Source organism: Oreochromis niloticus, linkage group LG12 (assembly GCF_001858045.2).
Source record: "Oreochromis niloticus isolate F11D_XX linkage group LG12, O_niloticus_UMD_NMBU, whole genome shotgun sequence".
NCBI classification, from domain to species: domain Eukaryota; kingdom Metazoa; phylum Chordata; class Actinopteri; order Cichliformes; family Cichlidae; genus Oreochromis; species Oreochromis niloticus.
In genome coordinates, this window is record NC_031977.2 from 24,979,642 (window position 1) to 24,995,585 (window position 15,944).

The window sequence follows — 15,944 nt, forward strand, 5'->3', positions numbered from 1 at the left end:
ATTTTAATAACCTCTCAAATACACACACACATGTGCGCGCACGCATGCAAACACGCAAACACATGCACTCAAGAACACCACACCACCTTCTCCGTGACATACGCCTCTTCTTTCTCATTAAGGAAATCGCTCTTCTTTGCTGATTATTTTATTTGATGCCGTGATTACCGCTCTGTGCACCGCATCAAGCAGTAACGGACACCAGGCGGAGGGCAACGGGCCTAATTGGAGCATGAGATGCACAGGGTGGTGCAGCCAGGATGGGTGGCCGGAGAGGAAAGCCTCTAATGGGTTCGCCTGTCTTCGGCTCTTCGCTCTCTCCTCTCTCGGGCTCTGATGCAACGCACTTATTGGTCTGCTTCTTATTCCTCTGACTGTCAAATCACCTGCACAGAACTACAGCGTGATTTGTTAGAGAACCGTTTCTGCAGATGGAAAATCGATTTTCCTTTTAGATTTCTATAACTGAGTGAATGCAGATGCCTGTAAGGCGATGTAATAGGCCTTAACATAAGAAACAACCAGTTTGCCTACTGGCTCAGGTTACAGTTCAGTTGTGGTGTAAAGGCTCTTATCCCTGCATCTGCCTTTTGTTGCTTTGTGTTATTGTAACCTGTTCTGCAAAGGCTCGTATGAGCAATGGATTTAACGCAGTTTGATTGCTAAAAAACCGCGGAGAGGGTGGACACGGAATTCTTGGTCTTTGAAATTGCTCTACAAAATTGCATTTGTTTTTGGTGCGCTTCCATTAAAAGTGTCTCCTCGCGTGTAAACAGCCGTTCCGCACTCAGATGCGCCGCATTAACCCGGGAGGATTGTAGGCCTATGTGAGTGTGTTTTTACTGGGGAAGATTGATGTGGTCCAGTTAGCGAGGCTGAGTGCTGAGTGAGACATAGACCCATTTCAAGTGGGTCCTTCTTATTACAGCAATAAGTTACAGTCTGTGGATCGGACAGCTGAGGGGATATCTGTCATCCAGGCCGTTACAATATCATGTAGGTCTTCAGATGAGTAACTTAAAACATGAAGTAGGCTACGATCGATTGTAACACGTCTCATTTTATGTCCATATAGAGAAACTAAAATATGGTGTTTTCCATTAGAATATCGGATTTTAAATAATATATGTTTTGAAAAATTATTATTATTATTATTATTATTATTATTATTATTATTATTATTATTATTATATTTTGATTGCATTTTTTGTTGTTGTTGATTGGTGGTAAAAGGACAACTTATATAACAGTGCAGTTTGCCCAATAATAATAATAATAATAATAATAATAATAATAATAATAATAATAATAACATGCATATCTATCTATCTATCTATCTATCTATCTATCTATCTATCTATCTATCTATCTATCTATCTATCTATCTATCTATCTATATGTATATACATATATCATATAACCACATATATATTAGCCTGTATATATATATATTTATATATATATATATATATATATATATATATATATATATACATATATATATATATATATATATATATATATTAGCCTGTATTCCCTATTCACGTGTTTGTTAATGCACACATGCTTCCTCTCTGTCTCTCTCTCTCTCTCTATATATATAGATATACTTTCACAAACACTTTCCACAGCATACAGACCATCTCGTGGCTCGGGCCCTTCACAAACGCAGTGTTGGCCCTACAACTCCCAATAAAGTGAGTCCCTCTCCTCTCTCCTGGTCTACACGTCTGAATCAAGCGAATCGAGCCTCTGCTGCTGCTGCTGCTGTTGATTGCTTCTCCTGAACCTTCGGGAGATGGTCACAGCTTTCCTCATCTCAGTGGACCATGCACCAGTCCATTTCCTTAAGTTTTCACGCTGTGCCACATATAGGCTACTTCCCCGCGTCCCGGCAGATTGCTGTTGAGGAGCATAAAAGATGAGCTGCCTCCATGTGGTGCAGGAGGGGAGAGAGAGAGAGGAGTCCTCGCTCGGACGCCTCCTTTGTGTGGCTGAAAAGAAACCTATTTAGTCCCAGGCGGTGGTCTATTCACCAGGCTCACCCTGACATCTGCCAAAAGCCCTCTCTAACCAGCACTGTCTGGAGAAGTAAGAGTGGAGCGCAGATCAATGCGCTGTCCTGTTAATTGTATAATAGACCTACTTATGGACTTCTGCTAAAGGGGCACAATCGTTTAGGGTCCACCACGTCTGATTTTGTTTGAACCAAGCAGGCCTAAATACCTTTAATTGGGCCCGTGTTGATGAAAAGTCGATGGGAGTTAAAGCGGCCGATCACCGACGGTGTTTAAATCCATCTGTACTCGTTTATTTATTTATTTCCACGATTTGTCTCCACAAATCACCTGCCATGAGGGAATGGGAGCTATATTTGTTTTGTTTGTGAGCCAAGGACGGGAGGGAATAGGGGCTCTGAGGGGTTAGAAGGAGGTCTGGTGTGATAACGTTTCTTGTTCTTATTGCCTTTGTGTTTTTTATGACCAATGTCCAAACTGATAAGTACAAAAGAGACTCAATTTGCTCCCCTTAATAAATAAACAGCAACCAGCTTTAAAATTGTAACCGTAGATTTCTGTCCCTTCATTTGCTAAATGAATCCTGGCTTTACTGTGTGAACAGTCTGAATTATTCAGTCAAGCGATTTAAAAATTAAGATTTTGATGTGTTCAATTAGAGTGACAATACGGTTTCCCTTTCAAATAACTGTTAGCTCCTTTAACGAAGTAAAACAAGCCTCTGCATGCGCTCTCCTCCCGTATTTTACATGTGTTTCTATGTACTAACGGAAGTCCTGTCACGGCATGGACTATATGAGATTAAACAAACACATTAAGATGTTTAACGTGGGATAATTTGAGCATGAAAAGCTAATAAATCAGAGGACGGAATGGCAGAGGATTGAATTGTAGTATTTCGTGCGCGTTTGGGTCTGCGCGTGCGCGCTTACGTGCGCGCCTGTGTTAAAAAAAAGAAGGGGGAGTCACGTCGCTGACATTTCCAAGCTCCTGCTCTGATTGGCTCTTATTTGAGGAAGCTCACGGGTTCTTTCAACTAATAAGCGCCTCCCCATCGCTCTAAAGGACATTATAATGCAAGGGACCTCCTTTTTAACCACAAACCGAATTTTCGTTCATTTAGACCATATATACTTTTTAAATTGACCCAAAGTTGTAGGATTTTTTTGGAGCGCATTTCGCCCTGGAGCGGTACGCGATGCTCTCTCATGCCGACCTCCTGGATGCTCGGCTCGGTGAGTTATCATCACTAAACTCCGGCCCTAAACTCCAGTGTAAGATATCAACTTTTTGTTTAACGTTGTGAAGTGATAAATAGACTGTGTGGTTAATTGTGTTAACAACTAAGTGGTTTATCGTTGGTCGAAGCAATGTATCAGTAATTTATCAGCACAGAAAAATCATACCATAAAATACCAATGTGAATTTTGTATATTATGTTTTTAATGTCATCTGTGCTGCCTGTTATATTTTAAAGACTCAAAGCATTTCATATAACTTTGTTTATAAGACGCTGCGGTACTCGGCATATTTACTCAAATCCCCTCTCCTACTCATCCTCTCAGGGATGAAGGATGCTGCAGACTTACTCGGACACCGAGAAGCTCTCAAATGCCGGCTGGGAGGTGGAGTTCCAGACCAGGGGCATCCGGGAGACATGCCTCCTGGTTCAGACTCTGTTGAAGGAACCACTCTCCTGCCGGGTGAAGACATCGCCACTGTAGGATCCAACTCTGCGGGCATGCCGGTGAACGGGAAGGAGCAGGAGAAGCAGCAGCAACAGCCGCAGCAGAACTCCGGCCAGCCCACAAGTCAGCAGAAGCAGAAGCGGCACAGGACGCGTTTCACACCGGCGCAGCTCAATGAGCTGGAGCGAAGCTTCGCCAAAACCCACTACCCTGATATCTTCATGAGGGAGGAACTGGCGCTAAGGATCGGCCTCACCGAGTCCAGAGTTCAGGTAAATACAATGATGCAGAGACTCGCATAACAATTCAGGGTGGGGCTCTGGGAACAGTTTTGTACGATTTGTAAACATCCAAAATAAATACATAAATACAAAAAATTAAATAAAATCATCATCATAATAATTACCATTTCAATCTGCCTGGGAGATAGTGAACAGGATGAGTTGTGTCACAAGAGGAAGCTATGTGCCTCTGTGTGTTATTAAAAGACATTTTTATTTGTAATAATTTGTCATTTTACCCTAATTAATTTCTAGTTAATTTTCACCCTTCAATTTTCACCAAGATATTTTGTGGACATTTGAAGTTTGGATGAACTGCTTGGAATTTCAAAGCTAACCAATGAAATGGCGCCATTTGCACAGTCTGAGTTACAGTAAGCCAAGACTTAAATGAGAATCTATACAATATACTTCAAGTGAAGGAGTACATTTTGCTTTTTCAGGTACAGTGTGTGAAATATCTCTCCCCAGTATCACTGTGCATAAAAACGATAGCATAGCTTCGCCGTGTTCAGATTTTCCGGTAGTAAATGTTTAGGAAAAAAGTCTCTGATTAAATTGAGTTGTATGTCTTAAGTATCCCATAACATAATCAACTTTAACCTGATACTTGACTAATATTTGATTGTGAGAGCATCCAGTCCACAAAGGGCTCTGTCCAAGGTACTGAAACGTTTCTCATCTGAGGATGAGGAATTCGATGGTCATCCGGCTTTTTACAAATTTCAGAAAAATACCTCGTAACGCCACTTATGGAGACTTTTTGTCTTTTTGTTTGTTTCTTTGTTTTATTTTGCTTTTGCCTCTGTGCAATTTTGTACTTCCAACAATTACACGGGTAGAATTACGGCTTTGATCATTATCTCTGATTTTCTATTTATTTATTTAACCATCTAATAAAATAAATCTTCAAATACTTGAAGATTTCCTTCCAAATATTTTCCCCCGACTGCATTTATGACAATTTCAGTCACAAAATATGGACGTTTGTAAAAAATTCTCTCTTATTAATCGCACGTGATTATTTGACAGTTTTGAGAAAACTAAAGAGAGAAGGAACACGCTAGGCTCTAATAAACAAAACACATTACCAGCCAATTTCAGTCTTATTTATAACAGTGAACGGGTTATTAAACCGTGATGTGAAATTCATGCAAATTATCCCACTGAAAGCAATAAAACCAGTATAATCATTAGTCACCGTAATAATCCATTCTTTATTCCAACCAGTGCAGGATCCTAACCGCTCAGTCCATGCCGGCTCCAAGTCGGTGTTGGTAAACATTAGTGCAGGCCGTGCAGGTGCAGCCTTCAGTGGGCGTGTTGGCCCGAGCGCGTGCCTCCACACAGCCTCTCTCCTTTAAAATGCTCCATCAGCGACGTCTTAATAGGACTCAAGAATATATTGTACTTTTTTAATGGAATGAGAAATTGCATTTTCTTTCCCCCCGAGTGTAATGGGTTTGGGCGACGTTTCACGGCTGGCTGAGCGGAATGAGAGCGAGATTTCACTTTTAATACGGAGGCATCGACTCACGGCCTCGCGCGCGCATTAATCACACCCGAAGATGAAATCTTTATAAAGCCCAGCGGTGTCGCGCGTGCGTTTTCAGCTGTGTGGCTCGGTGTGTTTGTGGGTTTTCTCGCGTATAGCCAACAGACGGGCATTTTTTATTTTCGCATAGATGCTGTACAGCGATGCGGGCCATTTGTATTTAAGCCCGCGCAATATTTAGGGCAATTTTCAGTTAATCTGCTTGTAAATAAGATGTTAGAAAGATAAATTCCTCGACTCATTGCTGCAGAACACGCGTAACAAACCTTCTGACGCGCACATTTTTACACCAGAGCTATTTTTGTCTCCTACAGAATATAAATATTCTCTTACCTTTGTTGTGTTTTATTTACAGGAACATTTTTTTACACTTTCTTTCGAAATATTTCGGTTCATCTTTAGAGAATCGGGACTTTTAATACTCCCAAAAGCTTATTTTGAGTTTTGGGGTTATAAGTATGTTATTAAAATTTTCTGACTGTTGGACAACAATTATTCAAAGTGGTTGGCTGTAGAAAAGTTCTGGGCCAAGAGAAGAAGTCTAATAATAATTCCATTAAATTTAGTTTGTTCCACCTCAAAATAAGATTATTGTGGTGAATTATGATATTATTGTGTCCATTGCAATATGGCTTCATATGGATGAGAACGTGACATCTTTCCTGGTTAAAATAAACACACAGTGCCCAAGAAATATGTCCCGTATGTTTCTCAGTACCTCTAAATGTGGATTTGTGTCTCTGATTTCAGGTTTGGTTCCAGAATAGACGCGCTAAGTGGAAGAAAAGGAAGAAGACCACTAATGTTTTCCGTGCACCGGGTACGCTGCTCCCAACACCGGGCCTGCCACAGTTTTCTGCCGCTGCCGCCATGGAGAATAGCCTGTGCTCCTTCCACGCCAACGACTCTCGCTGGGCTACGGGGATGCCAGGGGTCTCCCAGCTGCAGCTCCCCCCCGCTCTGGGTCGCCAGCCAGGCATGGCGCAGTCACTGTCACAGTGCAGCCTTGGTCCAGGCCCGCCACCAAACTCCATGGGTCTCTCTAACGGCCTGTCCTCCAACGGCTCCGGTCTGCAGTCCCACCTCTACCAGACGCCTTTTCCAGGAATGTCGGCCTCCCTCTCCGGCCCACGAACGTATCGGGCTCCCCACAGCTGTGTAGCTCCCCGGACAGTGACATGTGGAGAGGAACGAGCATCGCGTCTCTGAGGCGCAAAGCGCTGGAGCACACAGTGTCCATGAGTTTCACTTAGTGACTTTTGACCACACCGCACCCTATTCCACCAAACATCCCTCTCCCAGCCCCGCCTGGCTCCTTCTTTTTTCCTGTTTTTAATCCAGCTATTTAGATCAAAATGAGAGAACGAATAAAGTAATCAGGCCTGAAATGTGAGCGAAAAAAAGAGGTAAATGCCACCTCATAAAGACCAAATAATGATAATAACAAAAGGACAACATTTATTGACAAACGGAAGAAAAAAAATGGGGTTATTTATCTCGTTAATTCAAACGGATTTTTTTCTTACCAGCTATTGTTGATAAATACTATTGTAATGATCTTTAGACTATAGGCCCTAATTACCGAGAGCCAAACAATCGTCGTATTTACGTTGTCATTGAGCGTGTCTTTACGCACGTTATTGTGTTCAGGTGAGGTTGTGTTATGTCAAACGGTTATTTATAAGATTGGGTATTTTGATAGCAGCCTGCCACACACGCACCAAACTGACAGTGAGCCTACTGAACTGGGTCTCGGGCATGCACTGTGCATGTGGATTTAATAATTAAAGGAGAAAACGGTGCCCACTCAGACTGAACAGGTGCTTTTGTTTGGTGACCTCAGTCTCGTCTGCATGGGACGGGATCACGCACACACACGGGCGATCTTTCAGTAGGCCTACTCTGTTTTAGGATGTTTTGTGTAGATAAAACATTCTTGCTATGTACCCGCTGGTCTTTTTTGTGACATGTTTTAACTTATTGTATGTGATATTACTTGACACATTTCTTAAATGTTTGATCTTACATCGAAATGCACCACATTGACGGGTTTGTACCAATTTAAAATGAGCAAACAAATAAAAATAATTTTCAAGAATGTCAAAACAAGAATGATGTATGTCTCCATTAAATTTAAACGCATAAGGATTTTTTTTTTAATACATTTCCAAGGACTATGAAGCGTTTGCTACGATATTTATTAGGGCGCAAATGTAGCTTTAGTGTGACTTTAAAGAAAATACCGTAGGTTTGTTTAGTTTAGGCGACTTGAACTATCCATTGCCTTGGATTATCCACAGTTACACGTTATCAGTACGCGTCTGACTGCTATATGACATAATTGTGTTGCACAAATTATATTTTTTGTGGTTATTGCTCAGTGACCTAAAGATGTGTTTTTGCAGGGTTTATGAGAAGACAGGGTTAAAGGGTTTATGAAGGGTGACTGGTCTTATGGTGGCAGACAGCAGCGGTAAAGATACCAGGCTGAGATGTCAGCGCTGTGATGTGACGGTCATTGATTTTATCCATGACGGTCATCCCACTGAACACACTGGATGGACTGAAACTAAAAGGAGGGATCGCAAGGCTACGACTCAAAGGAATACACCAGCCTATACTGTATAACTTATATGCTTAGGTAAAGGTTGGTGCTATGATCCTAGCACGCTAAAAAGGAAGTTAAAAATTGCTTCATTATAATATCCAAAAAGCAGGAACTCCAGCAACACTTGAGGGAAGAAGAACAACTTTAATAATTGACCACAAGCCGAAACGCGTTGGTCAATTATTAAAGTTGTTCTTCTTCCCTCAAGTGTTGCTGGAGTTCCTGCTTTTTGAATTCTTTCATCCTCTCCATGCACCTTGGAAGCAGGTGAAGTTGTGCCAGAAATTTTTGCTGCGGTTCATTATAATATCCAAAGAGGTTATTATAGGAGTGCTAGACGACATGAAAATATCCACATATTACTCTATGAATGGAACAAAACCAGAACAGTGGAAAGCAGCAACCACTTTATTTGATCAATAATTAAATGTAAAGTTTATTCTAATACGTTGCCAGAGAGGATGTAGTAAATTGCTGTCATTTGCTCTTAGTTGGTGGATGTTTGTTAATCATATTGTTATTATATCAAAACCTCAGATACCTCCGTTTAATTACTTACAGTTTATAACATATGGATCAGTTTATGATTTTTCCATCATGAAATTTGAACTCAAATGGTTATAGCTAGTAATCTTTAGGCCAGGATGTTGGATCATACCAATGTAAACAGCATACCTGTGAAAAGAGGGATTGTCAGTAAGCTAGAAAACACAAGGATCCAAACGCATACTAACAATATATATATAAAAATATTAAAACTATGATTAAAATACAACAATAAGGTCTTGGCAAATTTATTAGGGGTGTTATGTAAACATTAAGCGTGGAGCTCAATATTGTGCACTTCAGTCTGTTCCACAATGCATTAGCAATAACATGTTCTTGGGCAAATCACTATTTGTGTGCCTGTCAGTCAGCACCATAACAACACCATATTAATTAAATCAAATTATATTTTAGATGTTGCTTTGGGAAGCTTTCTTACCATTTTCTACATGTTACACATAAGAAAAGTTATATATAAGTTATATATACATAATACATTTTGTCACTTCCCACAGGAGAAAATTGATCCATGTGCTTAACTTAACCTACATAGTAGATTCACAGTTAGCGTGTAAAGAGCGATTAAGCTGGTAAAACCAAGCTGAAACAGATAATAGAATGTTAGTTATATATTTAAAAATGCAATCCAGTGAGGCATTTATGAATCAAAACTAATCATTACCCCAAATCTGGTAAACTGACATGTTTTCAGATGTAATGAATAATATTATTCATTACATCCGATTTATGATTAGCTCTATAACGTTTATAACATTACATGCATATCATGACAAAAAATACAAATCAACTGTATGAGGCAGTTCGCTTTTGTACCTTTTGATCATTTGACATTTATCTAAAATTCCTCATTACTTGCCAATCAGTTCTGTAATAGGAAAACCTCTCACCTTGTTTATGTTGCTTTGATTTTAAATTATCCTGATGTGATGTGTGATGTCTATAGCCTCAGAAGCAGCCCTGAATGTGGTAAATAAAATTTTTCCATTATGAAAGTTAGCAGACCTCACTGTCTGTGTCAAAGAGTGTAAGTGTCAGCTTAGCCTGAAATCACAGTAGCTCAAATTAATCAGCGTGTTAACCTCATCTCGCTGCCGGTGCTGAGGCCAATTTATGGTCACGGGATGGTAATTGATGAGATATGGCATTACCATAAGCAGTCCCACTGCCTGTAAACTTATAATTGGAGTTTCTGTAACAATGCTGCGAGGTTAAACAAAGGATTAATCATAATTAACAAAAGTATATTACTTTCCCCATATTAAACAGTTGGCTCCCACCTTTTCTATTAGCATAAATTTGTTTGCAGTCATTTATGGAATTATTGGAAATACCAACTCAAGTCAAGACCCTGAAAAATTCATTTATTCCATTCTGTGTGTATATACGAGAGAGCCAGAGAATAAAAGCCTATGCTTCTGCTTGGAGAAATTAACTTGAATGAGACGGCCTAAAACAAAGTTTTCCACCAAGCAATAAAAACTTTTTTGACTTAAGGGATTTTAGGATATGTCATATGTTCCCAGCAGGATCACAAGTGGCTACATTAACAAATGCAGTGATTGTTACATTGTATAGTGTATAACACACCAGCATTATACAGAGGAAGGAAAACCTAAAAACAACTGAAAGCAATGGAAATCACAATGGATGGAAATGGAAATGGAAAACGCATATTGCAGGTAAGCACTGCAATAAAGCACCAGTGTCAACTTGAGATATGAAGCAGATGTTTAACCCACTCGACCAACCTTTTTGATTTCACGGTGCATTTCAAAGTAAATGTCATCTTTTGTAAAACAGAAATTTAAAACTTACTAATTACCAAGTTGTTGCTGTTGTTTTTTAACTGATTGACTGTTTACATTATAACTTGAGGCCATTGCTTATCTGTCTTGTAAACAGTATTTACATCCTAGTGGGAGTCAATCAATGAATCCAGGAGACCCACCCACTCTCCAGAGACTTGCAATTACCAGATACGGCGTGGCAGTTGATCAAAAACGATAACAGCCACAGCCAAAATGACTACTGCTCCACCCATTCAGACTGGAGCTGTAGTGGTGTCAGCCTGAGTGTATGTTGTGTTTCTGCTAAATCTAGTTCTATGCATAGCTCAGCCCACCAGATCCGGCCCTGTGCTGACTACTGTGTCCTGGGCTGCAGTAACAGATGTGAAATCACATTACCCAAACGCTGCAATTAGTCTCACTCGCTCGCGGGTTAATGAGTTTGTGGAAATGTGCGACCCATTCCTCATTAGGTAATTTCTCATGCACTGATGAGAGAGGGAGAGAGAGAGAGATGTGGGTATACCAAGTTAGTAGAAATGACACATAGTTTGCTGTAACGTATACTGTAAAGCAACATACAGCTCGGCGAGGGGGTTTCATCACCATACTCACATAGGTGTTCTTCTATTTGCATTAACATAAAAATATTTGTTACATATGACTTGAATTCATAAAAAAGGTCACCATTTCCTCTGTTATGTCAAGAGTTCCTTTGCAGAGGGTTTGTAGTGCAGCTTCTGTCATCTGCTGCAGTTATGTATGACTTTCTCATTATGGTGTGACTATGCTTTTTGCCTTGCTGTGAGGCCACAGAGCCTGCGTGTGAATAGACAGCCCAGGGCAAAGCTCTGTCACCACACAATGGACAACAACAAAAGAACTAATTAGCAATCAATTACCGACATGTTTCTGTCCTGCACCTTTTATGTGGTTAGAGTGTAGAGCAGGTTACCACCACTCAACATGTCCCATTCACACAGACACACACACACACGCACACACAGACCACCTGCTGCCTGTATGTGTGTGTGTGTGCGTGTGTGTAGTTTCTGGTTGATTTGGATTATTGCAGGGGTGTACGTTGTAGCCCTGGGACACACGGTTTTCCGGAAGAGAATGTAACCTCTCTCATAAAGGTGAAAAAAATCTTCAAATTAATCCAATTTAGGCCTTTAGAGGAAGTTGCTTTTCACCATGTCTGCACCCAAGAGTGCAAAAGATGGTTGTTCATTAGCCTCATCTGTGCCAATCAGTCTCTAAACTCTCCTTTGTTGTATCTCATTGCTTCTCTTCATTGTTATTATTACTTGTAGTTGATGTAAAGGGGAAATTTCATTTCATTAAAGAAGACTGAATCCACAATTTCATAAAAAAAACAGCATCGATAAAGTAGATTTAGTGTCTAATTTGAGCACGTACCTTGCTCATTTCACCATGTTCCTCTCTGTTGCTGTGTAACACATGCGCGCGCACACACACACACACACACACCCACAAACACACACAAACACACGCACGCACGCACGCACACACAGTGACATCTGGGGGAAAGTGTGCTGTGAGGAGTCTGCGAGTGCCTCTCATGATAACAACTCTGCATCTCAACAACCTACATCCATCATCATCAACACTAACATCTGCTCTGAGCCTCAGCCTTAAATCTCTTTCTACTCCCCCAGCCCTTTACCCCTCTCTTTTATCCACCCTCTCTTCCCCTTTCTTACACTCAGCAGCTCTTCTTTTGCTCCCGTTCATAAGATGTTTATGAAAAGAGGCCCCTTTTTATATAACTCTCCTCCCTGTGCTCTGTCCAAATCTCGTCATCTGCTGATTATGTGTAGACATGCTTTTGTTTAAACCAGCCTTAGAAATCAATATTTAATGATGATGTTATCACTGCTTTTATGTGTAATTTAGCCCGAATGTCAGTATGAATGAGACTCTGTCAGGTTTATGACGTCAAGCATTTATTTTCTGTTAATGGGTGCTCCTGGTGGTACACAAACCAAAACCCAGTGGACGTCTGATGGATTTGTCTGTTTCATTTCTGTTCACGCATGCATTCACAGGCAGGCGTGCATGCATACACTACATAACCACCTTTAAACACACACACACACACCTACACACACACGCACACATTTTATTTGACTATTATTTATTTATTTTTGGCAACCTGAAAATAAATGAAGTGGTAATTTGACGTGTAAAAAAAGCTGATAAATTCCAGAAATACCACACTGCGACTGCTGTATAGTACTAGAAAATGGCATTGAATGTGAAGGCACTGTCCACATTAGTCTGAGCTTAAAACACAATCAATCAAAGCAAGTTTGTTTCCAAACAAACTGCTTTTTTTTGACAGTCACCTCTTCAGCTCTGGGAGCCAACGCTGTTGAGAGGCAATAATCATGATAGTTTTTTCAGTCATTTTTCTCCCAATAACAAGCCATTTTTAATCCAATTAGGAGTGCTAACGTGAGAGGCATAATACCACGGCCCCTGGGACAGATGAGAGAATATGCAGGACATTTATCCCGACAGTCAATATTGGATTTCTCACTAAGCAGCTGTGCCTGCTCTCTCTGACATTCTCCACCTCTGCACAGTGATCCGTCCTGATTAAAGCGGCTTTTCTACTTTATCAACATTCATTACATGACCTGGTCATGCATGGCCACGGAAACTAGGAGTAGCAAAGTTACATGCCTCATGTTGGGGTTTTCCTACTGCACTTTTTCTTTTTATTCAACTGTCTAGTGAAAAATGATATATCACTTGGCATTCTGTTTCATTTTAGACGGGGTTTTGAAATTGTAAGAGCAGACAAGTGTGTTCTGGTATTCCCCGAAAACTTTTCTCACCTACACTGAAAGGGTAGATTTATTTTCAAAGGTTAAAGCAGAATACAGCTGGGTAAACTGGTTTAGTATTACAGCATAAAACAGGTATGTGACTAAATCATCCAACTGTTGTGATGCCTAATCTTCTGATTTGATTTTCTGAACCCTGAGATTATAACTTAATTTTAATCATGGGTGAATCTGATTTTTACTCGTATTTGTTGTTTTGCTAAGTTGGTTCACCCTTGTTAAGACAGAAAGATAATTCAATGTGAAACTCTTCAGGTTGAACAAGTAACAAAGAGCTCCCGGTAACGCCAACAGCAGCTAAACAGTGCCACCTTCTGGTAGCTGTTTGGTAGCTCGCAGTGCTGTTTTTTAATCGTTCATGCCATTTTTTATTTTTTTTTAATTTTTTTCAAGAAAATCTAGACAGATGGTCAATAGATTTTATTTCACCTCGGTATCACTTAATCACTTAATGAAATATGCCTGTTAACTCTGCAGAGAATTATTTTTCCATCAAAACCTAGTTAATAAAACAGAAAGTGGATGAAAAAAAGGGCTGCTGTTTATAGCTGATTGCAGTCGATAAATTTATGCAGTGTACTGAATCATTGTCATTGAATGCATTGATTATGTAGACTAATCAATGTGTATTAGGCTGGATAAGACTGCCCAGACCACAGTGAGCCTGAATGATGAAGGAACACATTTAAAGGCCCACCCACCTGCCTTGAGCAGAGAAGTTTCAGAGTGTGAGGAAACTCTAAGCAGGTGGAAGAAAATGTTTATTTTATATTTTTTTAAACTGATGCACAAGATTAGTATGAGCTTAATAAAAAGATTTTCATTATGCTGGCATTCAGGGAAAGTCTGTCAATATATAAAGGAAGAAAAGTTCCCCCCTCCACAGAGCTAAGAGATAAATAATGTTCCCAGGACTTAGCCAAAAGTATTTGGAGCTGACCTAAAATCATTTTTTGAAGGTTTTAACAGCCAATTAAAGACCTTCAGCGATACACTTGTCTTCTGCACTGTTCCTGCCTGCCTAACAAATGGCAATGGCAACTGTCTTGGTGCAAGGTACTCTCAGGCTCTCTCAAGTTAGCCACTGACTCACATAAATAAAAACATCAGACAAGCGTCTGCTTTTTTTCCCCCACAGTCACTGCTTGAAATTGAAAAAATGATTTCCAAGATATGAGCTGAAAGGCCACTGTCTGACATACAGGAGCCTCCAGAGACTTTGTACAAATAGGAGCATGGCCTGCAGAATCAAAGTGTGTTCCATAACAATAAAAAGTGGTCCTAAATCATTAACCCAGCAGGTAAATGTATTTGCTTTTGCAAAAACAACATCAAGCCACCAAATCCCTACGACTAAGGGTGATTTTTGCCTTATTTGTTTAAAGAAAGTTTAAGCAGTAGCTTAAACTTTGGTATGTGTTATTTTACCATAACAGGTTTGGTGATCACTGATATTGAGGCTCATGCTTGAGTTAGTTACTACACTTTATGTAAGACTATGCTTTATTACACAAAAAAACAAAACAAAGTGTATAAAGAAACTAGTATAATAGAAGTATACACATGAAATAGTGAGTTTTATTTTATTTTTCAGTTTGAGCAATCAATTTCATCACCCCCAAAAAAACTGGAGTTGATTTGTTTTAAGTGATTATCTTACTCCCTAAGCTTTTATGTTAAAGCCTGCTCTCTGTTTCTATCAGTTTCCCTAATTGTGTTTCATTGGGGAAAGTGGTCCCTGTCGGCTCCAGAACAATTATTTTGCATCACACTTTGTAATTATACTATTATGTAGAATTATTCTCATCGTGTGCATGCACCATCAATCATCCCTGTATAATTTGTGAATGTGCTTACCAGGAAACAGACAACAAAAAGCTCTTCACGACATGTTCCAGTGGTTCATTTCAGTGTGTACAATACCTCAGTATTTTATTCTTAGTATTAGCATAATTCTAATTATTCAATAGCCTCGCCAAAAATAGACTAAAGATTTTTTTTAAAAGATGTATGTTAAGAAAAAACTGTTTTTATGTAAATGTATTTTTTGCATTTATTCTTTTTCTTTTTAATGTGTTGTCCCTATGACCCATAAATGCTTCAGCATGATCTCTTGTGACTACATAATGCATCACATAAAAGTCTAACTGGTAAAAACCAAACCAAATAAACAGGCCAGTGTCAGATGGGAGTCACCAGACCTCCCCTGAAGAACTTGGTTGGAAGGTAATTAAAAGAAGAGTGTGTTATCCATCGCTCCTCATTAATGCACTTTGAATTAGCCACTTTCAAGGGAGAGGAATGGGGAGGAGGGGACAAAGGAGAAAATCCATGCAGACTTTAAAGTAATCTCTCTCTGTCAGGTTGGTCCAAATGGGGAGGGTCAGCTCATTACAGCCCCCACAGGAGATGAATGGGTCAGTCAGGCAGTGGGGAGAGCCGGGCTGGACCGCTGTGTTGACAGACAGATCCGCACAAGAAATGTGTGTTCCTGTGTGTGTAAAGGAGGCAACACACAATGAACAAAAAAATCAAAAATACTTAGCTACATGTGCTACGTTTGC

The 15,944-nt window shown here is 39.9% G+C and overlaps 1 protein-coding gene across 1 annotated transcript; it reads left to right on the forward strand.

Annotated features, from left to right (window-relative positions):
* Positions 1–3,064: 3,064 nt before the first annotated feature.
* LOC100704442 (homeobox protein orthopedia B) lies at positions 3,065–7,654 on the forward strand. The gene is given in 4 exon segments (XM_003451053.5): positions 3,065–3,253; positions 3,584–3,978; positions 6,293–6,671; positions 6,674–7,654. Coding segments are annotated over 4 exon segments (933 nt in total). The 5' UTR covers positions 3,065–3,216; the 3' UTR covers positions 6,796–7,654.
* The last annotated feature ends 8,290 nt before the right edge of the window (positions 7,655–15,944 follow it).